Source organism: Aythya ferina, assembly GCF_964211825.1.
Source record: "Aythya ferina genome assembly, chromosome: 24".
NCBI classification, from domain to species: Eukaryota; Metazoa; Chordata; class Aves; order Anseriformes; family Anatidae; genus Aythya; species Aythya ferina.
The window spans coordinates 3996256-4023641 of record NC_140322.1 but is presented as its reverse complement, the minus strand read 5'-3'; the positions used below and the strand labels follow the sequence as shown (position 1 = coordinate 4023641).

At 67.9% G+C, this 27386-nt stretch overlaps 3 protein-coding genes across 7 annotated transcripts; 2 read left to right on the top strand and 1 right to left on the bottom strand.

Moving 5' to 3' along the window:
• Window positions 1-2071: 2071 nt before the first annotated feature.
• Window positions 2072-7371, top strand: CD164L2 (CD164 molecule like 2). 4 transcript variants are annotated; one of them, XM_084496882.1, is made up of 6 exons: window positions 2072-2298; window positions 3886-3990; window positions 4418-4495; window positions 4613-4678; window positions 5195-5360; window positions 5860-6613. In XM_084496882.1, exons 1-6 carry the CDS (start codon window positions 2202-2204, stop codon window positions 5873-5875), a joined length of 528 nt encoding a protein of 175 aa, XP_084353008.1. In that variant the 5' UTR covers window positions 2072-2201; the 3' UTR covers window positions 5876-6613. The 4 variants fall into 4 exon arrangements, with proteins under 4 accessions (XP_084353008.1, XP_084353007.1, XP_084353009.1 ...); XM_084496881.1 differs by having other exon boundaries at window positions 2074-2298; window positions 4610-4678; XM_084496883.1 differs by lacking the exon at window positions 5860-6613 and adding an exon at window positions 6884-7371 and having other exon boundaries at window positions 2076-2298; window positions 4610-4678.
• A 2012-nt stretch (window positions 7372-9383) lies between these two features.
• MAP3K6 (mitogen-activated protein kinase kinase kinase 6) lies at window positions 9384-19307 on the top strand. The gene is made up of 28 exons (XM_084496857.1): window positions 9384-10609; window positions 11132-11271; window positions 11873-11896; window positions 12218-12405; window positions 12605-12773; window positions 12956-13062; window positions 13171-13341; window positions 13629-13741; window positions 13833-13992; window positions 14079-14229; window positions 14322-14429; window positions 14512-14561; window positions 14654-14749; window positions 15019-15103; window positions 15197-15330; window positions 15421-15548; window positions 15642-15778; window positions 15967-16072; window positions 16220-16377; window positions 16480-16660; window positions 16743-16893; window positions 17088-17253; window positions 17345-17530; window positions 18051-18156; window positions 18280-18487; window positions 18570-18813; window positions 18905-18981; window positions 19070-19307. The coding sequence occupies exons 1-28, from the start codon at window positions 10339-10341 to the stop codon at window positions 19167-19169; spliced, it is 3915 nt and encodes a 1304-aa protein (XP_084352983.1). The 5' UTR covers window positions 9384-10338; the 3' UTR covers window positions 19170-19307.
• On the bottom strand, window positions 19305-24901 carry SYTL1 (synaptotagmin like 1). Of its 2 annotated transcripts, none has more exons than XM_084496858.1 (15): window positions 24745-24901; window positions 22791-23061; window positions 22343-22488; window positions 22153-22258; window positions 22026-22059; window positions 21759-21855; window positions 21534-21631; window positions 21001-21108; window positions 20744-20910; window positions 20554-20656; window positions 20298-20459; window positions 20144-20222; window positions 19956-20055; window positions 19669-19874; window positions 19305-19583 (listed from the first exon to the last, which is right to left on the bottom strand). In XM_084496858.1, the coding sequence occupies exons 2-15, from the start codon at window positions 22916-22918 to the stop codon at window positions 19444-19446; spliced, it is 1674 nt and encodes a 557-aa protein (XP_084352984.1). In that variant the 5' UTR covers window positions 22919-23061; window positions 24745-24901; the 3' UTR covers window positions 19305-19443. The 2 variants fall into 2 exon arrangements, with proteins under 2 accessions (XP_084352984.1, XP_084352985.1); XM_084496859.1 differs by lacking the exon at window positions 24745-24901 and adding an exon at window positions 23940-23992.
• Between the last annotated feature and the right edge of the window lie 2485 nt (window positions 24902-27386).

Sequence of the window (27386 nt, the reverse complement as noted above, 5' to 3'; positions counted from 1 at the left end):
GGGTGCCCCCCCCTCCCTCCCCAAAAGCGCTCACCTGCCGGGATGCTCGGCCACAGCCCGGGCTGGGGGCCCGCTGCCATGGGCGCCGCCGAGTTATAGCGACCGAACCCCTCCGGGGGGGTGGGGGGGTGACTCACCGCCGTCCCCCCCCCCCCCCCCCAAAGCAGCCCCGCTCCCCCCGCTGTGACGTCAATAGCGCGCCGGAGCCAATCAGCGCCCCGCAAAGCAGCGCGGGCGCGCGCGCGCCGCATAGTAATCGCAGCGGGGCTGGAGCTGCCCATTCATAAAAACAGCCCCCCCCCTACACACGCACACCCCCAGCCCGGCCCACGCCCGCCTCCCCTTTATCCCCCCCCCACCTCAAACCTACACCAAAGGCCCCCCCCTACAGCTCGGGTTCCCCCCTCCGCGTCCTTGCAAAGCCCTTGTAGGGCCGTGATGCAGAGCCCTGCACCCCCCCCCCAAAAAAAAAATCCCCTCCCCACCATTGCAGAGGTGTGGGGGCTTCCCTGGGGGAGGAGGGCGTGGGGGCGGCCGTGGGAGGCTCCGCTCGGGGAAAGGACATGGGGGTGGCCGCGGGGGTGTAAGGAGGTGTCCTCCCCCACCCTGCGTGGCTGGGGGTGCTTGGCCCTCCCCGCTCCGGGGCCGGGGCGCTCCGTCTGGCTTTCCCACGCGGGAATAATTAGCCCTGAATAATTAATTCATCGCCGGGAGAGCCGGGAAGGGCTGGCCCGGCGCGGGGTTGCGGGAAGGGCGGCTGGCAGGGAGGAGGAGGAGGAGAAGGAAGATGAGGAAGAGGAGGAGGAGATGCACCCCCGGGACCCTTCCAGGACCCCCCATGAGTGGGGTTGCCCCCACGGGGGGGCTCGGGCGAGACCTTACAGGGGCACGGGGCAGGGGGGGGGGGACTCAGTGCACCGGGATCCGCTGCAAGCATCCCATAGGAGCGCAGCACCCCAGGGGGGGTGGGGTGGGGGGGAGACCCCGAAGGTCAGGGGGAGATGGGGGGGCTCGGCCCGGCAGGTGCTGAACCCTGGGGGGGGGATGTTGGGCCCCCCCGGTGCCGCGACCCCAGAGGGGTCCCACCGCCACCACATGTGGTGTGTGCAGTGTACATATGGCACATGCAGTGTGCGGTGGTGTGGGATGTGCAGTGTGTGTGCAGTGTGTGCAGTGTGTGTGTGCAGTGTGTGTGTGCAGTGCATGCAGTGCGTGCAGTGTGTGTGCAGTGCTTGCAGTGCGTGTGTGCAGTGTGTACCCACAGTGCGTGCAGTGTGTGTGCAGTGTGTGTGCAGTGTGTGTGTGTGCAGTGTGTGCCCACAGTGCGTGCAGTGTGTGCCTGCAGTGCGTGCAGTGTGCGTGCAGTGTGTGTGCAGTGTGTGTGCAGTGTGTGTGTGTGCAGTGTGTGTGTGTGCAGTGTGTACACAGCACGTGCAGTGTGTACGCAGCGTATGCACGGTGTGCAACGTGTAGGGGGTGTGTGCTGTGCGTAGGGTGTGCAGCGTGCAGTGTGCACACAGCTTGCAGTGAGTGCAGCATCTGGGGTGTGCAGTGTTTGCTCAACATGCAGTGTGCACACAGACAGATGTGCAAGCAGGGTGCGCAGGGTGCAGTGTGTGAGCAGTGTGCGGGCAGTGTCCGCAACATGTGTAGTGCATGTGCAGTGCATGGCGTGTGTGTGCACAGTGTACATGCAACGTGTGCAGTGTGTGTGCAGTGTGAGCAGTGCAAGCAGTGTCAGCAGTGCGAGCAGTGTGAGCAGTCTGTACAGTGAGTATTGTGAGTAGTGCAAGCAGCGTGTGCAGTGCATGCAATGAGAGCAGTGTGAGCAGTACATGCAGTGTGAACAGCACATGTAGTGTGAGCAGTGCGAGCAGTGCAAGCAGTCCATGCAGTGGGAGCAGTGGGAGCAGCACAACCTGCAGCCCTGCGGGGGGGGGGGAGGGCACAGCCGTGGCTTTCCCACGGGCAGGCGGGGGCAGCCTGGGGGCTGGACCCCCCCCTGCAAGGGCCGGGCCCCCCGGGGCGGGGCGGGGCGAGGCGAGGCCGCCCCCTGCCCGCCCCCGCCGCCGGGGCCGCCTCCCGCGGGCGCGCATGTGCCCGCGGCACGGCTCCGCACCGCTCTCCCGGGAGCTCCGCAGCTGGCACCTCCCGCCGTGCCGAGCCGTGCCGGGCCGTGCCGAGCCGTGCCGGGCCGTGCCATGGCCCCGCCGTGCGCCGGGGCGCTGCGCTGCGCGCTCCTTTGCGCGTTCCTTTGCGCGCTGCTGTGCGCGCAGGGCCCCGCTGCCACCCGCGCAGGTAGGGACCGGCCCCGCGGGGAGGGGTGCTGGGGGGGGAGAGGTGGTTTAGGGGCAAGCCCAACTCCGGGGTGATGTTTAATGAGGGTTCCCCCTATGAGCCAGGACCCTTCCCGGATCCCCTGCCCCGCAGCCCGGCCCGTGGCACCCCTGGGACCCCGCTGGCACCAGTTTGGGGCCGGGACCCTCAGGGTGTGAGGGGTGTGGGGGTGTCCGTGTGCGGGGCGCAGCGCCCAGGCCCCTCTCCAAAAGAAGTTGGGGTTGGAGCATGAAGCCCTCGTCCTCCTGGCCCAGGTGCCCACAGCCCCAAACATGGGTTATGGGAACCCCAAAGGGGAAGGATGGGAACCCCGGGCTCAAATTATGAGAACCCCACAATTTCTGCTGCTCCCCTTCTCCCGTCCTCCCACTCCTTATAGGAACGGGAGCCTCACGGGACACCGGGACGGGGCGACCTCAGCCAGCCCCGCTGCCCCCTCCCCAATTTCCCTCCCCACACCTGCCGGCAGGAGCGGGAGCCGACATTGTTGGGCTCGAACGTCTGTTCCTGTGCCTGCCGTGATAAAAATAACTGAAATTACAAACCTGCCTGAAACGCTGCGAACAAAGTCCTACTTTCCCATTGGTTCCCCGCGGGTCTCCGAGCCCCGCAGGGAGGGGGCCGGCGCCGTGCCCACCACGCCGTAGCCATGGCAATGGGTCCGCAGCATCCGACTTCCAGCCTCGTGCCACCCGGTGCCCCCTTTGCTTTTTGCTGTGGGGGGCACAGAGAGGGAAGAAAGAGGCCTCTCAGTTCAGTCAAGAGGAGTTTGAGCAGCCAGGCCTGGCCTGGGCAGCCTGCAGGACCCTAAAAGCCTGCAGGACCCTAAAAGCAGACCCCAAAGGGAGTTGGTGTGGCCGGGTGCCCCCCTGCAAACCACTGCCCATGGGGATGGGGCAGCAAAGCCTGGCACGAGGCTGACCCAGGAGGCCACCAGCACCCTTTTTTCCCCCAAAAAAAGTCTGCAAACGGGTTCTCCCCTGGGAAAAACAGCTCCCGGCCCCTTCCCGGGATGGTGCAAGCGCGGTGGCGGGCGTGGGATGCGAGAGCTGGGTACAGGGAGGGCCCGGCCACGGCTCCCCGGAGTCCGCTGCAGCCTCCCTCGCTGACAGTCATCACGTTAAATTAATGATGAGCGCATGTGGGGGAAGAGCTGGTGGCGGAGCAGCACCGCGAACGCCCAAGTGACTCACAGAGCCTGAGCGATGGGGAGCGGGGGGCACCGGGGGGGGTGGGGGGTGGGCAATCAGGGCATGGAGGTGCTGAACGTGCAAGGTGGGGAGCAACCAGGCTGGTACTGCTGCCTCGTGGCATTTAAACCTCCCCAAAAATGTCCCGGGACGGGACGGGCTTGTGCTGTGCCATGGTTGTAGGCACAACACGGTTGTGGGTACAACGTGGTTGTGGGGTGGAGGGTGTCCCCCTCTCCTGGGGGCTGCAGCCCACTGGGATGGGGCTGTTGATCCTTGGAGCAGTGGGACAGGGACAGGCAGGTCCCTGCAGGACGGGTGCTGGCTCTCACCCCGCTCTTCCCCCTGGTTTTTGCAGGAGAGTGCGGCGAGCTGCGATCCTGCCAGACATGCACCGCCGGCACCGCCTCGCCCAACGGCTCCGCCTGCGTCTGGGTGGGCTGCGGGGCACCCCAGGAGCCAGGTGAGGGGGGCTCAGCCTTGGGGGTGGAGAGCACCAGGCATCCCACAACCCCAGGTGCCCGCAGCCAGCCCTTACCCCGTGCCTCCAGACCAACACCAGGCGGCTGCGCTCTCCTATGGACCTGTCAAATCCAGCTCAGCACCCTTGGGTGCGTGGCCCCAGCTGCTTTCCCCAGTCCAGGTCCACCTCGCCTGGCCCAACACAGCTCCGTCCTCCAGCTTTAAGCCTGTAGGGTTTTGGTGCCCCCAGCTCCCAGCCACAATGGGTTTGGGGCAGCTCTGGGAACCCTCCACGTGTCCGGGGCGCGGGTGCCGCAGGGCGATGCGTGCCCAGGGCAGGACCCAAGGGGGTGGGGGCGCAGCGGGTGGGGGCGCAGCGGGTGGTCCCGGGGTCCCGTTGGGAAACTCCTGCTCCCTTTATCCCGCAGAGACCTGGAGCTGCGTGCAGAGAGGGGCGGCAACACGGGGGACGTGCGTGCTCTACAACACCACCGCCCTGTGCCCAGGTAACCCCACACCCCCAAAAAAGCCCGGCCTTCGGGCTGGGGGGCGGGGGTGAAATCCCAGGAGGTGATGTCCCTCAGCACTTTGTCTTCCCCCTATTTCTCTGTCGCCTCCAGCAGCGCTGAAATCCCCCACCAAAGAGCCCCCACAGCCCCCTAGCAAGGAGCCGGTGACGCATTCGCCACGTGAGTGGGGTTGGGGAGCTGGGGGGGGGCAATGATGGGATGGGACCGACCTCTTCCCTCTGCGTCCCCTGGGGAGGGCTGAGCGCTGCCCCCCTCTTGGGGTTGCACTGATGGAGGTTACACCATGGCTGTGCCCACGGGGTGCCAGCCCTGTCCCCGTGGTCACAGCTCGGTCCCTGTCCCCTCGTTTTTTCCCCTTTTTGCCTCGCTTTTTTCCTTGCCGGGGGGGGGGCACGGGGAGGACAGCAGCAGGTGAAGGGGCTGGGAGCGGAGGAGCCTCTTCCAGGAAATGGGATCTGGAGGGCACGGGGCTCGCTGCGGCCGTAACCGGAGCCGCTGCCCTCTGAATTATTGATGCCAGCGGGCTGCTCCAGCACGGGGGGGGGCCGAGGGGGGGGCACATCCCTGCCTTTCCTCCTTTGGACCCCCCAAATCCCCCCTCTGTCCTTGCTGGGGATGGCTCGGGGGGATGTAGGGGTACCCAAACGCCCCCCCCCTTGTTCCCCTTGCCCCCAGGGACCAGCACCACCAGCGCCCCGCTGACCGGCAGCCCCGAATTTCACCCCCCCGGATTTGACACGGCCAGCTTCATCGGCGGCATCGTGCTGGTGCTGAGCGTCCAGGCCGTCGTCTTCTTCATCATCAAGTTCATCAAGTCGAAGGACAGCACCTACCAAACGCTGTAAGGCTCCCGAGCACCCCCCCCCCCCTCTTAGCCCTGTGCTCCCCGGGGGGGGGGTCACACCACCACGTGCCTGGGCTGAGCCCCCCCCTTGAAGCCATAAATCGGGGTGGCCCCGGGTCCCGTCTCGCCGTGTCCCGTCTCGCCGCTGAGTGTTGTCTCCCGTGGCTGTTTGTCCGTCCCCTCTTTATTTGGGGGGGGTTGGGGGGGCAGTTTTGGGGTTGGGGGGGGGGGTGGCACGGAGGATTAAACCCGTCTCCTTGTCGGTGTCCTGCCTCCTGTCTGTGCGCTGCTGCCTGGCCCCATCCCGCCTCCGACCCCATAGGGAACACGGGGCGCCCTGAATCCACCCCATAAGGCTGAGCCAAGGGGGGGCCGTGCTCTTTTTCCCCCCCCTTGCCCCTTTCTCCTGCCCACCCACTGTGGTGCTGAGCCCCTCGGGGGGGCTTCTAACGTGGGGGGGGCCGTGCCCCATCTCTCTTTCCTTGCACGCTGCCAGAGAGGACAACCAGTAGGTGCTGGGTGCTGGGTGGGGGCCACCCCCCGCGCCCCCACGGCTTCACCCATCCCTCCCCCCTCCTTTTTGGGGGGGGCAAAGGGCTCCTTTCGTCTTTCCTGGCCTGCATGAGGGGGGGCTTCTCCGCTGGTGTGCTGTGCTCCTGGGGGTGCTGCCCCGGGGCGGGGTGGGGGGGTGACCCCAACCCCGGTCACCTCCGTCCCCATGGAGGTTGGGTGCAGCCCCCGGTCCCCATGAGCCCCTCTTTGGGATGGGAGCTGTGGTCCTGCTTCGAGAGCACCCAGTAGTGTGCGCCCCCCCAGCCCCATGGGTGCCCCCCCTATCCAACGGGTGCGCCCCCCTTGTCCCGTGGGTGCCCCCCCTGCCCCCACTGTCCCCTAACCCACCCCTCAGGGCTGGTTTTGGGGTCCCCTTTTCCTCCTGGCTCCATCACCCCAGTGCCTTCACAGCCTGCGGGGTCCCAGCCCCGTGCACGGTGTCCCCAATGTCCCCCCCCCCGGTGCCCCCAGCCCTTCTCTGTGCCCCCTGGAGGAGCAGGGTCAGGCCCTTGCTGTGTGCTTTTGCTGTGCCTCTGTGTTGCTGCCGGGGATGGGGGGGAGGAACACGTTGAGGGGGGGGTCCCTGTGTCCCCCCCCCGCCCTCTGTGTGCTGTTTTGGGGAGGGGGGGATGCGTGCTGTGTGCTGTGGGGTGAGACTTGTAGCTCCGGCTGCCCCCATTAAACTCTGCGAGGTGGTGTCTGTGTGTCCAGCCCCTGTGTCGTGTCCTGGGGGGGTCCTGGGGGGGGGGTCACGGAGCCTTTTTGGGGTTGGGGCATGGCTTCAAAAACCCCGTGCCCCCCACCCCTTCCCTGCAGCAGCCCCCATCCACCTGGGTGCGGGACCACCCCGTGCCGGGTGGGTGCCGTGGGGTGGCTTCTGGGGCACCCCCTGCTTTGGGGGGGGCCGTGTGTGTGTCCCCCCCCCAGGCCCTTTTTTTCTACGTGCCCTTCTCTGTCCGCTGCCCTAGGATCTGAGGCCGGGGCCGTGCTCTCCTCGTCCCCCCGGGGAGGCAGAGAAGAGGCCGGCGCTGCCGCGTCCCCGGGACCCTCCTGCCTGCCCCCCCCCCCGCACCACAACTATGCAAAGCTGGCCTCTCTGCCCCCGGGGGGGGGCTGCAGGACCCCCCCTCTGTGTCCTGCATGTAGGGGGGCCGGGGCTGGGATGTGCCACCCAAGCCTGCCCCGTGGCCCCGGTGTGGCTGGGGACGTTTTGGGGGTGTTGGTGGCCGCGGTTGTGTCCCCCCCCCAATGGGGTGCTGGGGTGGGGGGGACCCTCCAGCTGCAGCCCAGCCTTTGGGGCCCCCCCCGGGCTTACCAGGAAGCCAGGCAGTGGGAGGACACTTGGCCACAGTCACTGGGGGGGGGGCGAGTGCCACCCCAAGCCCCCCACCCCGCACCGGGCAGAGCCTGGGCTGGCGCAGTGGGGGCCAAGACCCAATAAAGGATTTTCCTCCTATTTTTGGTGTCTGTGTCGTGGTTACCCCCCCGTGCACCCCCAATCAGCATCCCACCCTTCGGTACCCTCTCGGGGGGGGGGACACCCCTCCTGGCCCTGGGGAGGCTGCAGGGGTCGGGGGGGGGGGGGATTTGGGGAAGCGCTGGGCCCCCAGCCCCAGCAGAGCGCGGCGATGGGGAGGGGGCAGCTGTGTGCCCGCATCCAGCCCCCCCAAAACCCCGTGCCCCAAATTTGGGGACAAGGAGCCGCGTTTCCATCCCACAGAGGCTGGGTGGCTGCAGCCTCCTGGGCTCTGCCTGTCCCCAAAGCGCGCTGTGCCCTGTGTCCCCGGGTGCCCGACGTCCCCGCTCCTCCCTTTTGCCCACGGCTGGGACAGAGATGGCTGCGCAACGCCCGGCTGTCTGTCTGTCCGTCTGTCTGTCTGTCCATCTGTCTGTCCGTCCGTCTGTCTGCACGGCGGTTTGGCTGGCCGGGCAGCCCTTTGGCCGTGCCGTGGTTTGGCTGCCAGCACAAGGGTTCGGTGGCCTGGCCGGTGGCACCGCTGGGCCACTGGTCCCCTGTGCCTGTGCCCCTGCTCTGGGTCCCCAATGTGAGCTGGGGACCTCCTGTACCCAAGGCTGCCCAGTTGGGGATGTGATGGGGACACAACTGGGGGGGACACGATGGGAGAAACGGTGTGGGGGGGGTGATGGGGATGCAGGGGGGACATGGGGACGCAATGGGGAAGTGATGGGGATGTGATAGGGATGTGATGGGGATGTGATGGGGGGGAGTGATAGGGATTCAATGGGGACAGAATGGGAGATGTGATGGGGAAACAATGGGGACACGATGGGGACAAGATGTGGGGGATATATGATGGGGACACAATGGGGACATGATGGGGACAAGATGTGGGGGATATATGATGGGGACACAATGGGGACATGATGGGGACAAGATGTGGGGGATATATGATGGGGACACAATGGGGACATGATGGGCACGGAATGGGGACACAATTAGGACACAACGGGGACCCAACGGTGTCAGGGATGCAATAAGGACCCAATGGGGACATGGGGGGACTCCCCAGCCCCTTCCCCCCCCGGGAACCACACAGCTTCCCTCCGGCCCCACCCCGGCACGCATTGCACCAGCAGCAAGGGGGGGAAGGAACCGGCCCCCATCCCCCCCCCCGGGGCTCTGCAGCTTCCCCTTTTCCCCCGTGCCCGTTTTGCAACCGGTGCCCATTGGAGGAGGGGGGGCAGCAGCGGGGGGGGGCAGCTCCGGGTGCTCCGGGGGGTTCACCCACCCCATCCCCATCCCCATCCCCATCCCCTCCCCTCCCACCCCACGCCCCGGGGCCGGGCGCGGTTCCCGTGGCCGCCGTTGAGTCAGGGCCGGGCCGGGCGGGGGCGGGGGCGGCTCCCGGTGCCCGGGGCGGGGCGGCTCGGGACGGGGCCCGGGGCGCGGGGCGGAGCGGAGCCGGTGCGGGACAGAGAGGAGCGGAGCTGGACGGGAAGGAAGGGCCGGGGGGTAAGGGACAGCCCCCTACGGGACACCCCGGTTAGGGGCACCCCGGTTAGGGTCACCCCCCTAGGGGCACCCCCCGTAGGGTCACCTCCATAGGGTCACCCTGGTTAGGGTCACCCTTGTAGGGGCACCCCCAGTTAGTTACACCCTGCTAGGGTCACCCCCGGTAGGGGCACCCCCATAAGGGCCCCCCGGTTAGGGTCACCCTGGTTAGGGTCACCCCAGTAAGAGACCCCCAGGTAAGGGACCCCCCGGTTAGGGTCACCCCCATAGGGGCACCCCCGGTTAGTTACACCCCTGTAGGGTCTCCCCTTTGCTCGGTGCCGGTTTCCCCGGCGCCGGGTGCGCGTGTTCCCGGTGCAAGGCACGGGATTTCCCAGTAGGGTGTGGGGTGGTGGGGTGCGGGACGGCCCGGAGGGGAGCAGGGCAGCTCGGTGCAGGGTGCGGGACGGCTCGGGGTGGGGTGGGGGGTCCCGGGAGGGTGTGGGCTGGCCCGGTGTGGGGTGCAGGCTGTCCCAGTAGGGTGCAGGACAGCTCGGTGCAGGGTGACGGCTCCCCAGTAGGGTGTGGGACAGCCTGGTGCAGGGTGCAGGCTGTCCCAGTAGGGTGCAGGCTGTCCCAGTAGGGACCAGGGAAGCTCGGTGCAGGGTGTAGGACATGCTGGTGCAGGGTGCCAGTTGTCCCAGTAAGGACTGGGGCAGCTCAATGCAGGGTGCCGGCTGTCCCAGCGCACAGCACACGCTGTCCCAGTAGGGAACAGGGAAACTGGGCGCACAGTGTCCTGGTGCAGTGTGCAGGGCAGCCCAGTAGGGTGCAGGGCGGCCCAGTAGGGTGCCGGAAAACCCGGTGCAGGGCGCACAGTATCCCAGTAAGGAAGGGACAGCCCAGTGCAGGGTTCATGCTATCCCAGTAAGGAAAGGCCAGCCCAGTGCAGGACGCACGCTATCCCAGTAAGGAACAGGACAGCCCAGTGCTGGGTTCACACTATCCCAGTAAGGAAAGGCCAGCCCAGTGCAGGGTGTACACTATCCCAGTAAGGATCAGGACAGCCCAGTGCAGCGTGCACACTATCCCAGTAAGGATCAGGCCAGCCCAGTGCAGTGCACACCCTATCCCAGTAAGGATCAGAACAGCCCAGTGTCGGGTTCACACTATCCCAGTAAAGAAAGGCCAGGCCAGTGCAGGGTGCACACTATCCCAGTAAGGATCAGGACATCCTGGTGCAGGGCGCACAACATCCCAGTAAAGACCTGGACAGTCCAGTGCAACACACACACCATCCCAGTAAGAAAAGACCACCCCAGTGCAACGCACACACCATCCCAGTAAGAAAAGACCACCCCAGTGCAACGCACACACCATCCCAGTAAGAAAAGACCACCCCAGTGCACATCACACCCTACCCCAGTGCCCACCAGGCCCCCCCAAAGTCCTGCCCCCGTTGTCCCAGCCATGGAAGCCCCGGGTCCCCCCCCGGCCCCGGCTGCCGGCAGCTGCTGGCAGGACCCTCTGGCGGTGGCGGGCACGGCGGGCCGCCCGGTGTGCGGTGGGCGGCGGCGGGCGCTGCGCGTGGTGTGCGTGCTGAGCCGCGAGCCCCCCGCCTGCCCCGCGCTGCGCCCCCTGCGCGACGCCTGCCGCGAGCTGCGGGCGCGCCTGCACACCCTGCCCTTCGACACCCTGGTGCTGGGAGACACCGGCACGCTGGAGCGCTTCTACAACGCCGGTGAGGATGCCGCCCCGCTCGGTTTTTTCAGCCCCATCCCTCTCGTCCTGCGTCGCCGGGAGCATCCCGCCCGCCTCGGGAAGTTTTGGGGCTGAGCGATTTTATTTATTTGTTTTTTTTTGCGTCCCTGCGGCTCCCGGCACAGCTGCTGTTGCTGGCCGCTGGCTCAGCTCTTGGCTATTCTGCTTTCCTCTCCTGCATTTCCCCGGCCGGCTGGGAATTTGCCCAGATGTCCCCCTCTCGCAGCACGTGGGGCATCTGAAAGGGCGTTTTTGGGTTTGCCCAGGGCTCAGCCCTGACGTGCCCCCCCTGAGGGGCTCCCCCCGTGCTCCCCAGGCTCAGGCTGAGCCACGCGAGCACCGGGGGCTCTCCAGGGCTGGTGGCTCTGCTGGCTGCCCATGCCTCGGTTTCCCCAGAGCTGCTGTCACCCTGGAGAGGCGGCTGGGTCCCCACTGAGGGATCTGCAGGTTTGGGGTCCCCGTCACCCCTCTGTCCCCTCTGTCCCCTCTGTCCGTCCTGCAGACGTGGCCGTGGTGGAGCTGAGCGACGCCGTCTGCCAGCCCTCGCTCTTCTACCACCTGGGCGTGCGGGAGAGCTTCAACATGCCCCACAACGTGCTGCTGTGCTGCCACAGCGCCCTGCCTGGCCTCCAGGCCCTGCAGGTGAGCGGGGACGGCCCCGGTGGCTGCGGGTCCGGGCTGAAAATGGGCCAGGGGTTTGGGCACCCGTGCCCCCAGGAGGCGAAGCTCCATCCATCCCCTTCCCGAACCCGGCTGAGTCCCCAGGGTCACGGCCAGCTCTGGCAGAGGTTTCCCTGTGCCCAAAGGGGATGAGGAGGGGGTGATCGGGGACCCCCAGGGTGTCCCAGAGCAGGATCCCGTCCCGATCCTGCTGGGAACCTGCCCTGGGAAAAACCAGTTCCTCGGAAGCGAGTGGGGACGGTGGGGAGGTTCCTCACCGCTCGGAAAAAATGCAGGCGGGAGCACATCCAAATTGTCCCCAGATGTCACCCTGACCCCGGGGAGCCCCAGCACACCCCGTTCGGAGCCCTCTTTCCGCACAGTGGGGCGGGAGGAGAAGCCCCCTGCCCTGGGGAGGGGTCTGCAGGGGGTTGGGGGCACCCGGTGTCCCTCGTGTCCCTCGCCATGGCTGGCTGCTTGCCAGGTGACGCTGGGCCCTGAGCCTGAAATCAGCTGATTTCTTCTGCGCTGGAGCTCATTAAGCCCTCCCCTCCCTCTCCTCCCTCCCTCTCTCTCCCCCCAGGAGGACATCTGCCAGAAGAACTCGGTACGGTTTTCCCCCGGCCTTGCTGCTGCCGCAGTGTCTGGGGGGGTTTCGAGCCCCTCCAGGTGGCCTCAGCGTGTGGGCGCTGCGCAGGGGGAGCGAGGTGTGCCCCTAAATGCGAGTTATGGGGTGCACTGCCTCGCTCAGAGCGAGCACAGGGAACGGCAGCGTGGGGGAGCGCAGCTGGATTTGGGGAGCGTTCACTCTGGAGCGTAATGATGGCTGTGATAACACGGGCTGCGTGGACGGGGCTGGGTGGCAAATCTGGGGAGAGGGGGCTGATTCGGGCCCGGCACGGCCCCTCACCCCTTCTCCCCCTCCCAGGACCTCTGCGGCACCTACACCTTCATCCCCTACGCCGTGACCGCCCAGAACAAGGTGGTGTGCTGCGACGCCGGGGCCATGAAGTGCCTGGCCGAGCTCTTCCAGCCCAGCTTTGGCACCGAGCCCTTCTTCACCCCGCTGACGGCACGGCTCGTCAGGCTGCTGGAGGGGGTCCCCACCAACTCCTGGTACGGCCGCGGCCCCCCCAGGGATGTCCTGGCCCCCTCCTTTCAGCCCCGATGCCCGCGTGGGCTGGCGGCGCTCGGAGGGGAATTGCCACCACCCCGATCCCCATCGGGGGCAAACCCTCCTGGCTGGCCGCGTGTGCCGGGGTGGTGCTCAGCCCCGTGTCTGTGTCCTCCCACCCCAAAAAAAAAAACCCCGCAGTGGCTATTTTCGGGAGACCATCCGGCGCGACATCCGCCAGGCGCGGGAGATGTTCCGGGGCGAGCAGCTGAGCCGGGAGCTGGCCCGCATCCAGCAGCGCCTGGACAGCGTGGAGCTGCTCAGCCTGGACATCATCGTCAACCTCCTCCTCTCCTACCGCGACGTGCAGGTGGGGATTTAGGGCTTGGGGGGGTCCCGGGATGGCATTGACACCCCTGGGAGCACACTCTGTAGCCTCCCCTTGCTTGTCGGAGCTGGAAAACCCCCAAAATTCGGCTGTTTGGGGCGAGCATCACCCTTGGCGCCCCCCTGGAGCCCCCCAGCTCAGCCCCAACGCCGTCCCCCCTCCAGGATTACGACTCCATCATCTCGCTGGTGGAGACCCTGCGGGCCCTGCCGACCTGCGACGTGGCCGAGCAGCCCAACGTGCGCTTCCACTACGCCTTCGCCCTCAGCCGGTGAGTGCCAGCAGGGGGGTGGCACGCAGCCCGGTGTCCCCACGGGGCAGGGGACCTTGGAAACGTGTTGGTGGGGCCGATCGCCCAGCGCCATCCTCGTGTCCGCAGGCGCAACCGTGCCGGGGACCGTGCACGGGCTCTGTCGGTGCTGCTGCCCGCGGTGGAGCGCGGGGACGGGGCTGCCCCCGACCTCCTCTGCTTGTGTGGCCGCATCTACAAGGACACCTTCATCAGCTCCAGCTTCACTGACACCAGGGCGAGGGACCGAGCCTTGTACTGGTGAGGCTGGGGACAGGGCTGGGGACAGGGCTGGGGACGGGGCCATCGGCGTGCCCTTTGGGGTCTGCAGGGGGCTGTGGCAGCGCAGCCCCCACCCTTTAAATCCCCCCAGCCACAATTTAAGGGCCGTGATGCCAACCCCAGCAGGGCTTTTATTTTTCCTCCCCTTGCGAATTTTCTTGGCCAGCCCCACATGGGACCGGTCCCATGTCACCGGGGCTGGATGGGGGGGGTGGGGACGCAGTGGCCGTGCTGTCCCCAGGGGCTGAGCCCTTCCCTGTGCCCAGGTACAGCAAAGCCTTCGAGGTGGAGCCCAGCCTCCACGCGGGCATCAACGCCGCCGTCCTCCTCGTGGCCGCCGGGCACCAGTTCGACAGCTCCGTGCGGCTGCAGCAGATCGGTGCGTGCCCTCCCGGGGGGGGCTGGGGACGGGGTCCCCCTCGGGGCCGTTGCCATCGGGGGGTCCCTGACGGGTGGCTCTCCGCACCCAGGCGTGAAGCTGAGCTGCCTGCAGGGCCGCAAGGGCAGCCTGGAGGAGCTGCGGCACTACTGGGACGTGGGCTTCTGCCTGGGGGCTGGCATCTTGGCCAACGACCTGGGCAAAGTCATCCAGGCCTCCGAGAAGCTCTACAAGCTCAACGCGCCCAGCTGGTGAGCGGCACGCCGAGCCCTCACCCTGCTGGGGTGGGCTGGCTCTCCGTTTTGGGGGTCTGCTGGGACATCTCCGTGCCCCGCAGGTACCTGGTGTCGGTCATGGAGACCTTCCTGCTCTACAAACACTTCCAGAAGAGCCCCCCGGTGCCGTCGGCGCGGCAGGAGCTGGCTGATTTCTGGCTGGCCTTCCTCCTCGCCGCGTGCCAGCCCTTCGTCCCCGCGCCGCGCTGCCCGGTGAGATGCACCTCCGGGGGACCCCCTATGGGGGTGGCTGTCCCCAAGGGACGGGCGGGGGGACACGGGGTGACGCCTGCCCCGTGCCTCAGGTCCTCGTCCTGGAGCTCGGCAAGGTGCTGTGGCCGGCCCAGCTGGCGGTGCGCAGCGCCACGGAGGAGCACGCTGTGACGCTCGCCCTCGTGCACCCCTCGGAGGAGGTAGGGCTGGGATTTGGGGTTGGGGGCTTGAAGGGGGTCCTGACAGTCCCCTCTCCTCTTCCTCTCCTTCTCCTCCCCGCAGAAAGCGGTGTCCAGCTGGAGTTTCGCGGCCGCAGACATCCGGGGGGTGAGGTGAGCACGTCCCCGGTCCCCTAAATTTGGGGGCCGCATCCTGACCCCGCTGCTGATGGAGCCTTGTGGGGGGGGGGTCCTTTACCCTCCAGCATCTGCAAGTGCGACGAGCGGGGCTGCTTCCTCTACGTGGTGCACGCCGAGGAGGATTTCCAGCTCTATTTCCCCTCCCAGCAGCACTGCCAGTGGTGAGCAGGGGGGTGCAGGGACCCCGTGGTGCTGGGGGGGCTTGGGGGATCCCAAAACCCCCCTGGGGGATGCATGGGAGGACACGATTTCCCCCCAAATTGACCTTAATTTGTGGTGGAACGGGTGTGCTGGGGGGGAAAAGGGATGAGCTAGGGTGGCAAAACCCTTGTGCCATCGGGGAGAGGGGAAAGGGGGCATGGGGGGGGGTCGGTGTCCACATCCCCAGCATCTCTGGGGGGGCTCAGGACCGTCCCCTCTCCGCGGGCAGGTTCTGCGAGCGGGTCCAATCCTTCCTCGCCGAGCAGGCAGTGGGTGGCGAGGAGCTGCCCAGCCCCACGCAGCCCATCCTGGAGGTGAGACGGGGTTGGGGGGGGACACAGGAGGGTGGCACGGGGTGTGTGGGGGGGTGACACGGCCGTCACCTCGCCCCCTCTCTCTCCCCGCAGTACAGCTACGAGTACTCGGAGACGGGCGAGCGGGTGGTCCTGGGCAGGGGCACCTACGGGGTGGTCTACGCCGGGCGCTGCCTCAGCACCCAAGTGCGCATCGCCATCAAGGAGATCCCCGAGCGGGACAGCCGGTGGGTGCCCCGGCACCCTGCTGGGGCTGGAGGGGACACCCTTGGGACCCCCATCACCCCGCTGTGTCCCTGTCCCCCCCCCCCGGGCAGGTTCTCGCAGCCCTTGCACGAGGAGATCGCCTTGCACAAGCGCCTGCGGCACAGGAACATCGTGCGCTACCTGGGCTCCGTCAGCCAGGGCGGCTTCATCAAGATCTTCATGGAGGAGGTGCCCGGAGGTGGGCATCGCCCCTGGGGGGGCATCCACAGGTGGGGGTCCGGGTGTCGGGGAGGGCCCCACGGCCTCAGCATGGGTGCCGTGCCCTCCCCAGGGAGCCTCTCGTCCCTGCTGTGCTCCAAGTGGGGTCCCCTGAAGGACAACGAGCCCACCATCGTCTTCTACACCCGCCAGATCCTGGATGGGCTCAGCTACCTCCACGACAACCACATCGTGCACCGAGACATCAAGGTGAGGGGCTGGGGGCTTCACCCCTGCCTCACCCCCATCGCCAGGGATCCCTCTGTGCCCAAACACCTGGGGGGACGCCCGGTGGCCCTGGCTGTTTGATTTTTTTTTTGTGGTTTTTATTTATTTTGGGGTGGTTTTATTTACTTTGGGGTGGTTTTATGTATTCTGGGGGGTTCTTCCCACACCAGGGAGACAACGTCCTCATCAACACCTACAGCGGGGTGCTGAAGATCTCCGACTTTGGCACCTCCAAGAGGCTGGCGGGCATCAGCCCCAGCGCTGAGACCTTCACGGGTAGGGGCTGGGGGCCGGGACCCCCCCGTTGGGGTGCGGAGGATGAGAAGATGCCGGGGTCTCACACCCAGCAATGGGGAATTTGCCCTGGAGGGGGTTGGGTGGGGGGATCCGGGCTCCTTTCCTCCCTCCCCACCTTCTCCCCAGGCACCCTGCAGTACATGGCCCCCGAAATCATCGACCAGGGGCCGTGGGGTTACGGGAAGCCGGCAGATATCTGGTCCCTGGGCTGCACCATCATCGAGATGGCCACGGGCAAGCCCCCCTTCTACGAGCTGGGCAACCCCCAGGCGGCGATGTTCAAGGTACCCACGGCTTGGCCACGGCGCGGGGGGGTCCCCACCTCCAAAACGCCCCCAGCCAGGGCGGCCGGTCCCTCTGCAGCCCCGTCTGGACCTCTCCTGCAGGTGGGCATGTTCAAGATGCACCCGGAGGTGCCCGAGTCCATGTCGGACAAGGCCAAGACTTTCATCCTTCGCTGCTTCGAGGCCGACCCGGCCAAGCGGGCCACGGCGGCCGCATTGCTGCAGGACCCGTTCCTGGCCAGTGCCAGGCGTGCCCGGGGCCAGGCGGTGCCTGCAGCAGGGGGTGAGCTTTTGGGGGGGGTCCTGGGGGGCTCCTGGCCAGAGCTGCCCACCGACCTGCTCCGTTTCCATCCTCTTTTTGGCAGACTCCCCCCGCCTGGAGCGCCGGGATGGGGACGCGGAGGGCACCGATGGCACCAGGGGACGTTCCTCGGCCAGGCAGGAGGGCGCAGGGGGGGGCACTGGGGGCAGCCCCCTGCTCCCACACTGCCCCAGTGAGGCAGCCCCCCGCTGCAGGTACTCGGGGTTAGGGCATCCCGGGCACCAGGAGGGTGGAGAGACCCCGGGGAGGGGGCTGGATTTCTGCCTCCTGTTGGGTTCTCCCCCAGTTAACCCAGTTGGAAGAGCGGGGTGGCTCCTGGTCACCTTCAGGGCACTGGGAACATCGATTTGGGAGGCGGGGGGGTTGATCCCACACCGCCCCTCTCCAGCTCTCCCCAGGGCTCGGCCGGCTCCGACCACAGCCTGCGCTCATCCTCGCCGGAGGAGAGCAGCGACCGCTTCGTGCTGCGGCAGGACAGCAAGCGCCGCGCCACGCTGCTGCGCATCCTCGCCGACGAGGCGCCCGGCATCGCGGCCGCCTTGCAGGAGAGCCAGGTGGGGGCACGACGGGGGGCAGCGAGCGGCTGCCGGGGGCTGGCGTGGAAGGAGCAGCACCCCCAAAGATCTTTTTTTTTTACCCATCCAGGGTGCGTCGGGGACACGGCTGGGCTCGGAGCACATCGCCCTGCTGCTGGGCTGCCTGCGGAGCTACATCCAGCGCCCCGCGCGGCACCAGCTGCGCCGCGAGCTCCTGGCGCTGCAGGAGCGGCTGCGGGAGGACGGGCTCAGCCTGCCCCACCTGCGGGGTCCCCTCCTTGGATTCCAGGCGGTGGTGAGTGCATCGGGTACGGCGTGGGGCCGGCACTGCTCCAGCACGGCGGTGGTGTGGGGGCGGTGATGGTTTCGTGGTTGGTGATGGTTTGGGGTCAGCGATGGCTTGGTGGCAGTGATGGTTTGGGGTCGGCGATGATTTGGGGTCAGTGATGGTTTGGGGTCAGCTGTGGTTTGGTGGCAGCGATGGTTTGGGGTCAGTAATGGGTTGGGGTTGGCAATGGTTTGGTGGCGGTGATGATTTGGGGGCGGCAATGGTTTGGGGTTGGTGATGGTTTGGCTTTGGTGATGGTTTGGGGTCAGTGATGATTTGGGGTCAGCAATGGTTTGGGGTTGGTGATGGTTTGGGGTCAGCGATGGTTTGGGGTTGGCAATGGTTTGGGTTCAGTGATGATTTGGGGTCAGCAATGGTTTGGGGGTGGTGATGCTTTGGTGCCAGTGATGCTTTGGTGCTGGTGACCCTTTGGTGTCGGTGACCCTTTGGTGTCGGCGCGGCTCTGTCCCGGCTCTGCCCCTTGCAGGTGAGGCAGGCGCTGCGCCGGCACCACGTCAAACCCCACTGGATGTTTGCGCTGGACGACGCCATCAGCCAGGCGGTGCAGGCGGCTCTCACCGTGCTCGTGAGAGGTGGGTGGCACCCGGGGGTGGCCAGGACTCGGGGTCAGGGTGTCACCACTATGGCTCAGTGAGGGGCAGCCCCTCGGGAGGGGGTCATTGCCCCTCTCTCTGTGCCCACCCTCTGTCCCCCAGACCTAGGAATGACGGCCAGCGGGCTGCAGGAGGCTGGTGACAAGGACACAGGTGACAAGGACGACCCCACGCCGCCCAGGCTCTCCGTCCCCAGCAGCCAGACCCCGTGGGACAGCACCAATTCGGGGCTCAGCACCGGCCCCAGCCCCGGGGAGGGGGGCTCAGCACTGGTGGCACAGCTCTGCCGCCTGCGCACGGAGACGGACAGGTAGGGCTTGGCACATCGCTGTGCCCCCCCGGTGCCACCCCGTGTCCCCAGGAGCCGGTCTGTGTCCCCGCTCTCCCCCCAGGTTGCTCCGGGAGCTGGCCGAGAAGGAGCAGGAATGGCAGCAGCTGGTGCAGCGGGCACTTCGCTCCGGGATTGGGGATGCCACGGTCCCCAGCCACCCCCAGCACCGTGGTGAGCACGGCGAGGCCACCGCGGGGCAGGGTCCCTTGTCCCCGTCCCCGGAGCCCGTCCCCTGTGGCCAGGCCGACCCCCTCCTCCTCGAGTGGCTGCAGCAGCACGGCACGGACCCCGCCACCACGGCCACGGTGAGGCTGTGGGGCCCCGTGGGGCTGTGCCCCGTGGGCGGTGTGGGGCAGGGCCACCGGGGCGATGCCACTTGGCCACCATCTCCCACAGCTCCTGTCCCACGGCTTCACCCTGCGGGACCTGCTGGGCAGCGCCACCCGCGACGACCTCTTCTACACGGGCATCAGGTACCCCCAGGGGTGGTGGCACTGCGGGGGGGGACACGGCTCGTCCCCGGTGTCCCCCCGCCAGCCCCGTGTCCCCCTCCCCGGGCAGGCGCGGGCCGGCGTACCGCCTGTGGGCAGCCATCCTGGAGCAGCGCCGTGCGCTTGGCAAGGGGGGAGCGGAGCCATCCCCAGCCCCAGGGACATCATGAGGTGGCTCTGGGGACACCGCCACCACCTCGCCGCGTCCTGTGCCACCATGGGGAGCGGCAGGAAGGACAATTTGGGGACGTCCAGCATGGAGGAGGCAGGCTGCAGCGCTCGGAGCAATAAACACCCACCAGCCGTGCCGTCTGCTGCCGCTTCATTGCAGCCAAAAGTGCAGGGAAGGGGGGGGGGGGGCGCAGACCCCAGCCCCTACGCGGGGTTCGCTGGGGAGCTCAGTCCTGTCCCCCCGCCACCAAAACTGTCCCCGGGGGGTGGGAGCTATGCACGGGGGACGAGGTTGGTCCTCAGGGGCAGCAGCGCTTCCACCCAGCAGCCGGGCTGCTGCAGCAGGCGGCCCCACACCGCGCGCTCCTCCGGCGTCGAGTCCATCCAGCCCACGGGCAGCCCGTAGCTGCTCCCTGCGGAGACACAACCACCGTCACCCCCTCTTAACCACCACCCCCTCCAGCACCCTGGGGTGCCCAGGGCTCCCCACAGCCTCACCGGTGCCCAGGCTGAGGCGCACGCCGCCCAGCTGCCGCTTGGAGAAAGCCTCGTGGTGCCAGAGGGTGAACTCGGCGCACGCCTCGGCCAGGTCCTTGGGCTGGAAGCCGTCGTACACCATGGTGTGGTTGAAGAGGGGGCTGAGGCTGCGCTTCACCACCCGCGTCTTCTGCCGGCTCGCCTTGCTGTCGTCGGGCAGCACGTAGCTGCGGGGAGCGGGGTGAGCGAGCCTGGCCCCGTATCCCCAAGAGGGGGGTCCCTTTTACGCCCCCCCTTTTTTCCCTTACCACTGCACGAAGGCGTCCACGGTGCTGCCCTGCAGCGGGACCAGGCCCTGCGCGTCCTTCACCCAGATGTGCAGCTCGCCCGTGGGGGGCAGCCCCGCACCTAGGGGTCAGAGGGGGGGTCAGGGTCGCCCCATCCCCATGTCCCCATCCCCATGTCCTGTCCCGTTCCCCTCGGTGTCACCGCTCACCTTCGGAGCCGGCGGGGATGAATTTCAGCGCCAGGTTGAGGTTGCCTCGGCTGGAGAGACCATCCGGGGCGAAGGGCGTCTGGGGTGGTGAGGGAGGAGGGTTATGGGGGGCTGTAAGGGGGGGATTTGGGGTTCGGGGCAGTGTGGGGCTCACCCGGGGCTGCAGGGTGAACCACTCGGGGTGCGTGTTGGCCCAGTCCCAGGCACCCAGCGCGATCTCCACCTCGCCCAGGAAGAGATTCCTGCCCAGGCTGTCGTGGTGCCACACCGACAGGTTCAGCGTCCGGCCCTGCAGGTCCCTCTTCTCCAGCTTGTACTGGTGAGGATGGGAGGGGGGCACAGCAGGGTGAGGGTGCGAGGTCTGCAGGACCCCCCCCCAGAACCCCAACCCCTGGAGAGATCCGAAAAACCTTGAGGGTCTCGTTGAAGATGGGGTCCAAGCTCCGCTTCCGCACCGTGGTCTTGCGCTTGCTGCGGTTGGACTTGTCGGGGAGCAGGTAGGTCTTGATGTACCTGCAGCCCGAAAAACGAGCTGTGAAAGGGCTGTGGGGGGGGCATAAAGGGATCCGGAGCCCCCTCCCAAGTAGCCCCCTCACTCACGGGTCTGACCGCTGCTTCTTGGCCTCGGCCAGCTCTCGGCAGCGCACCACATGGACCTGCAGCTCCTGCGTGGCCAGCTCGTAGCGCAGCGAGAACTGGACGCAGCCCCGCACGGGCACCCTGCCCAGCTCCCCGTCGCTGTACAGGCTCATCAGGCTGCCGCTCAGCTGCGGGGAGGGGGGCACGGGGTCAGGTCCCGGGGGCACAAAGCACCGAGCCCCCCCCCCAAGCCCTTCCCCAGCCCCCCCACCCTGTACCGTGGAGGAGCTGAGGCTGGACACGGAGGAGCTGGCGGTCAGCAGGCTGCTGGGGGGCACGTGGCCGTTCTGCGGGGATGCACGGCCCGGTGGGGGGGTCCCCGGCCCCTGGAGAGGTAAAACAAAAGGGTCCAGAGCCTTTAGGGAGGTGGTGACCCCCCCAAAAAAACTCAGACCCAGTGCGGGGACCTGGGGCACCCAGCTCCCAGCAAGCGCCCAGTGCTTGGGCACAGCTCAGTGCTGGGGGAACCCAGTGAAGTGCTGGTTTCTGCTCCCCATACAGCCCCCCCCAGCCTCACACAGACTCCCCCAACCCCATAACCACCCCCCCAGCCCCATAACCCCCCCCCAGCACCATACAGCCCCACCAGCCCTATACAGCCCCTCCCAGCAGCCCCATATAGCCCCCCAGCCCCATACAAACCCCCAGCCCTATACAGCCCCCCCAGCTCTATACAGCCTCCCAGCCCCATACACCCCCCCCCCCAGCCCCATACAGCCCCCCCTAGCCCCATACAGCCCCCCCAGCCCACCTGCCCAGCCCCAGGGCTGCTGCAGACCGGATTGGGCTCCTCCTCCTCATCTTCCTCCACGGTGGCCGTGCCGAAGGGGTTCCCGTCCACTCTGTCACCTGCAAGGACTCAGTGTGTTTGGGGTGTGATCCCTTTTTCCCCCACCCCAGCAGCACCAAAGCTGTTCCCCACAAGGCCAATTGGCAGTGTGGGGGGGCCCCAATCCCCCTGCCCCCCCCACGTTACCTGGGGGTCCCTGCCCATCCTGCTCCCTCTCTGGGACCTCCACCTGCGGCGTCGGTGTCCCCGGTGTCCCCTCCGGTGCCGGGGCTGTAGGGCCAGGCTGTTTGGTGGCACGTTGGGGACAGGGTGAGACGGGGCACAGCGGCACCCTCCTGTCCCCTCGGGGTCACCAGGACAGGCCAGGGGGGGTCAGGCCATGCCCCGTGCCCCGTGCCCCATCCTTTGGGCTCGTCCCCAGCCCCTCAGCGGGGCATCGGGTCGGGCACCCACCTGGGGCTCTGCCTGGGCTCCGTCCTCAGAGGGGCTGCGAGGAGAAGCACCAATTAACTTTTCTTGCCATGACAGCAAGCCCTGGAGCACCCATGGGTGCTGGGCCCCCCCTCACACCCTCTCTCACCTCTCCTCTGTCACTGCCAGCTCCTCGTCCTCCTTCTCCTCCACCAGCGGCTCGCCGATCGCCTCCAGCTCGCCCAAGCTGGGGCCACGCTCCGGGTCCCCTGCTCCTTGGGTACAGGAAGGGGTGGCTCAGAGAGCTGTGGCTGTGCCCCCCCCATTATCCTTCCCCCCTAAACCCCATCCCTGCCTACCCCGCGGCCGCCTCCTGCGGCGGATGGAGGCGCGGACGAGGTCGGAGCCCAGGTGGTGCCGGTGGCGCTGGGCGCGCACGTCGCAGAACCAGTCCCCGGTGAGGGTCCGCAGCCGGGCAGGGTCCGACACCGACTTGCGCAGCTTGCTGGTGGCATTGGCCAAAAAAAAACATCCCCCCGGTCACCCCCAGGTGCCAGCAGGGTCCCCGTGCCACCCATGCCACCCGTGCCACCGCCCTCTGCCCTGTTAACCGCCCCAAGTAGCCACGGGGCCACCACGGCGAGGACACCAGCACCCATCTCCCACAGGGTTTGGTCCCCGATGCCCTCATCACCCACTGGGGGGGCTTCACCCTGCCATGGGGAAGGGACCGTGCTGTCCCCAAGGATGTCTCACCCTTGGTGGGGTCCCCATGGGTGCCACTACGAGGGATTTGGGGGGGCTCACCTGATGCGCCCCTCCTCGCGCCGGCGGAGCTGCGAGTCCCGGCGCAGCACCTCGGCGATGGCACGCCGCTCGTCCTCCGTCAGGAAGCTCAGGTCCAGCAGCGCCTCGGCGCCCAGCTCCAGCGCCATGGGTGCCGGGAGCACCCCGGGGTGCGGGGTCAGGCTGAGGGGGGGCGGCGGGCAGGGCTCAGCATGCCGGGGGGGGCTCAGCGGGGCCGGGCGAGGGGCTGCGGGGTGGCCGTGGGGTGGGCAGCACGCAGCATCTTGACCCTCTGCGGGGAGATGGGGGGGTAGCATGGCACGCAGGGGCCCTCATGGCACGGAGCGCGGCCCCCCCACCCTAAATAACTTCAGGGGAAGCAGGGGGGGGGCAGAAAAGGGTGGTGGGGGCACCAGGCAGCAACAGGGAGCCGCAGGGAAGAGTTGCTGCTCCTCCTGCTGCGGCCCCGTGCCAGGGCCAGCCCCTGTTTGCCAAGGGCGTTCGCTCGGGGCCGGCTTCTTCCCTTCCCTGCTCCCAGCAGGGCCCCACAGCCGGGCTCCCGCGGTACTCAGTGGGCACCAGGGCACGGGGACGGGTGGCACGGGGGGGCTCGGGAAGCCAGCACCCCCCTCAGGTCCGTCCCAGGCGGGCTGAGAACGTGCCCAGCTCATCACACAGTTGCCTCACCGCCCTCCTTCCTGGCCCGGAGTTGGGAAAGCGCTGCCCGGCACGGGAAATTGCAGCAACGGTGGGGCAGGATCAGCCCCCCCACACCCCAAAAATCCCCACCCCAGGGCCCCATCGGGACGCGAGCACCGGCATGGCCGCACCCAGCGGGCACCCCAGGGGCTCCAGCCCTGTCCCCAGCCCCACGGGTGGCCCTGGTCACCGTGTCCCAGCCCCACAAGTGGCCCTGCCACCCCGGGGGGGGGTCCCTGGTGTCCCCCAGCAGGGCCAGGCGCTGGGGAGCCCAGGCCAGGACCCAGCAGGGTGGTGCTGAGCGCCCCGGTGCCGGCGAGGAACCAGGTGCCAGCCACCACCACCACCCCGGGGACCTTCCACAGCTCACACCGGGCACCGTGACAGCACCGGGGACCCACAGCACCACCGGGCCCCCCCCCCAGCACCCCCATCCCCACCCTGTCCCAAGGGGGGGGGCGCAAAACCCACCGGCAGCCTGCGCAGAGCCGAAGCCACCCGGTGCCCCCTCGGTGCCACCGAGCGGTGCCGGGGACGAGGGGCTGGCACCGGGACGGGGCGATGCTGGGGCCCGTCGCTGCCTCCCCCCCCAAACCCGTATCCTGTTTACATGGGCCCAGCCCGCGGGGGTGTCCTTGTCCCCCCCCCCCGCCCCCCCCGGAACACAGCAGCACCCAAAATGTCACCGAGGGCTGGCCCACGCGCGCTTGCGGTTTCCTTGCCCCTCACAGACACCCGGGCGGGGGGGGGGGAAGCGCAGGAGGGGGGCAGCAGGAAAAAAAAAGCCAGCCCCACACCCACCGGTGTGCAAGGAACCCCCCCACCCCCAGACACAGACACAGGGGAGACCAGTTAAACCAGTCAAACCTCCCCAGTAAGCCGCAAGATGGGGGTGCGCAGCCCCCGTTGCCCTTCGCAAGCCCCGGTGCATGGGGTGCATGCAAAGGGCCCCCTCCCAAAATGCAGCCGAGCCCCCCCCCCGGGCTGGCAGCCCCCTCCTGGCACCCCCCCAACCCCCCAGCCTGCACCCGGGGCCCCGCAGCCCATCACCGTGGCCTCGGGGCCCATCCAGCTCAACCCACACCTGCAGGGCTCCCAGCGGAGCAGGCAAAAAATCCACCCAAAAATGGGGGCTCCTGGGACCCCCCAAAGCAAAGAGCGAAATTTGGAGGCTGCAGCCCCCCCGTGAGAGCAGCCAGACCCCAAATCCTACCCCCAGCCCCCATTTCCCGTGCTGTGGGGCCGGTAACGGGGTCACCCCCGCGGCCGCCCTTACCTGCCCGGGGGATTTTGTGGGGCCATGGGCCCCCGGCCGTGGTTCGTGGCCCCCCCACCCCGAGCCCCCACGGGGACCCTCGTCTCCAGGGGTGCCCCCCGCGCCCCGCTGGGTGCTGGAGGCCCTAAAGCTGAGTCAACCGCAGGCGAGAGCAAGGCGCCTCCTCGCCTCGGCGGCACGAAAGCAGGGACTGGAGCCAGCAGCACCCGCCGGACGGGACTGGGCTGCACTGGGTTGAACTGGGCTGAACTGGGAGGCGTCAGGAAGCCGGGGAGAAAGGGAGAGCCCGAAAGGAAAGGGGGCAGCAGCGGTGCTGGGGTGGGTTGGAGGGGATGGGATGGGGCAGGAGGAGCTGTTCCCAGCCGGGGGGGGAGAATGGGGAAGGATGCGCCCCCCCCCCCCAGGGAGCCTTACCTGGCCCCACCTTGAGCTGAACTGGGAGGAACTGGGGGGACTGGTGTGAGATCCTCCCTCCCCGCAGTGCCCTGCAGCACCCCAAAACGCAGCGTGGGGCAGTTTGGGGGTCCCGGGGGGGGGCTGCAGACCCCCCCCAAATCCCATAGGGCTCCCCCACCTTGTGGGCACCCCCAGCCTCCAGCCCCCCTTGGCACACCTTCAAGGCTCGGGGGGGGGTCTCCCACCTTGGGGGGGGGTCTCCCCTTCAGGACAACCCCCCCCCTGCGCTCAGCCCCGCGCAGGATCAGGCCGGGCGCATCGGGTGGTGCCGAGCTTATTTTTAGGGAGGTTTCGGAGGAAATGGGGCTGCAGCGAGGGCCCTGCCTGTCCGTGTCCGTCAGTCTGTGCCCGTCTGTGTCCGTCTGTCTGTCCGCTGTCCTCTCCTCGTGGGGTGTTCGGGGCAGACCTCGAGGCTGGGCACCCTCCCCGTGTCCCTGCGTCCCCCCCTCATTGCGCAGGGGATGCTCCTAAACCACCGCGGGTCCCTGCTGCCACCGAGCCCCCTGCGCGCAGCCCCCCCGGCACCAAACCCCCCCAGGGGGGTGCTGAGGCTGCCCTAGAAAAGGACAGGGCAGGATTTGGGGTGCTGATCCTGGTGTGGGGGGGTGACCAGGGGTGACAAATTTGCTGGTCTCGCTGTAGCCTCCCCCCGCAGCGCGCCCGGGGGCTGGTGACACCCGGCCACCCCCGGGGGACAATTTTCTTTGCACCACCCGCAGGATTGACCCCATTCCCCACCCAAAGCCCTTCCCAAGGGACCCGCACCCACGCAGGGTTTTGCCCCGATGTCCCCACGGTCACTCATGGAGGGGCTGGGGGGGGGCACCCAGCTCAGGAGCAGCTCCTTTGGGTGCTGGGTGCTGGGTGCTGGCAGCAGCCCCGCGGGCACCCAGAACAGGCTCGGCCTCATTTCTGCTCCCACCCACGTGCCCAGCCCCGGACCCGTTCCTCGGGTGCGCCAGGCGCGGGTGAGCCCGGGGGGGGGAAACTGAGGCAGGGGGCAGGGGGCAGAGCCGGTGGGTTTGGGGCTCGTTACCTGTGGAGGGCAGGGGGCAGCACCCCACGGGACCCCCGGCCTCAGGAGGGGGGAAATCGGGGTGTCAGAGGCAGCTCTGGGGGCTGAGCGCTGTGGGGAGCGCAGCAGGATGTGGCCCCCCCCCCGGGGACGGAGTTGGGGACGCAGGGATGGAGCCGAGCACCCCAGAGCTGGGGGATTTTGATGCAGTTTTATTTTTTTTACCCATGCAGGGATGTCGCAGAGGTCCCACCCTCGGCTCCAGCTGGGGACAACAAGTGGGGGGGGACCCTGCGCTGCGTCTGCTCCCCCCTTGCTGAGGAACAAAACAGATGGGGGGGGACTGAGCATGACAGGGAAGCCCTAAGGGGGGGTAACCTGGCCCTAAGGGAGGCCCAGGCCCCGCTGCTGGCATTTGGGAAGCTCCAAAGATGCAAATGCTGAAGTGCTGCTTGAGATCAGACCTCGGGGGGGGGGGTCCTGTGATGTGCCCCCCCATGCAGCCAGCTGCAGCCAAGTGACCCCACTCCAAGGGCGGCCCCGTGCCCCCGTCCCCATAGGGACATTCTTGGGGGGACACTGGGGGCAGTGGGGGCTGCCAGGGCCCTGGGAGCGCCCTGACCCCCCCCTCGGTGCCAGCATCACGTCTCCAGCATCACAGCCCCCCCGTGATGAGGGGTAGGAGATGTGGCACTGCCGCCAACCACCGCAGCCACAGCGCATTCCCCACGGAGCAAAAAGGGGTGAGAGACCCCCAGCCCCACACCCAGGGCGGGGGGTTTGGGGTCCTGGCCTGGTCTCAGCACCCCCAGCCCCCCTCCAGCAGCTCGCGGGGCGAGGGAAGCCACGGGGGGCTCCGAGCTTTGAGGAGCTGGGGGGCGAAAACCCCCCCAGATGCTGAGAAAAGAGGGATGCCAAACCTGGGGCTGCGTGGAGGGAAGTTATCCACAGCTGAATGAGATAAACCTACAAGGGGGGGGGACCAAAAAGCATCCTCCTCCCCAAATGCTCCGCTCTCTGCCTGCTCGGGGCCACGCAGGGCTGTGCTGAGCTGGCAGGGGGTTAGGGACGAACCCAGCACGAGGCAGGGCCCCTTCCCCTAAAACCTTTCCCCTAAACAAAGGCCCGCAGAAGGGCCCTGGCTCTCGGAGCCCTGGCATTAAAGCTCTGG

Coding starts and splice junctions, on each gene's coding strand:
- SYTL1 (XM_084496858.1), bottom strand. CDS start 22,918: ATGGCGCTGGAGCTGGGCGCCGAGGCGCTGCTGGACCTGAGCTTCCTG. Junction 21,109..21,533: donor GCAGCCCTGGGGCTGGGCAG/GTGGGCTGGGGG, acceptor TTACCTCTCCAG/GGGCCGGGGACCCCCCCACC. Junction 20,056..20,143: donor CATCCCCGCCGGCTCCGAAG/GTGAGCGGTGAC, acceptor TCTGACCCCTAG/GTGCGGGGCTGCCCCCCACG.
- CD164L2 (XM_084496881.1), top strand. CDS start 2,202: ATGGCCCCGCCGTGCGCCGGGGCGCTGCGCTGCGCGCTCCTTTGCGCG. Junction 3,991..4,417: donor CGGGGCACCCCAGGAGCCAG/GTGAGGGGGGCT, acceptor TTTATCCCGCAG/AGACCTGGAGCTGCGTGCAG. Junction 4,496..4,609: donor CACCACCGCCCTGTGCCCAG/GTAACCCCACAC, acceptor TGTCGCCTCCAG/CAGCGCTGAAATCCCCCACC.
- MAP3K6 (XM_084496857.1), top strand. CDS start 10,339: ATGGAAGCCCCGGGTCCCCCCCCGGCCCCGGCTGCCGGCAGCTGCTGG. Junction 12,774..12,955: donor TCTCCTACCGCGACGTGCAG/GTGGGGATTTAG, acceptor TCCCCCCTCCAG/GATTACGACTCCATCATCTC. Junction 15,104..15,196: donor CCACGCAGCCCATCCTGGAG/GTGAGACGGGGT, acceptor CTCTCCCCGCAG/TACAGCTACGAGTACTCGGA.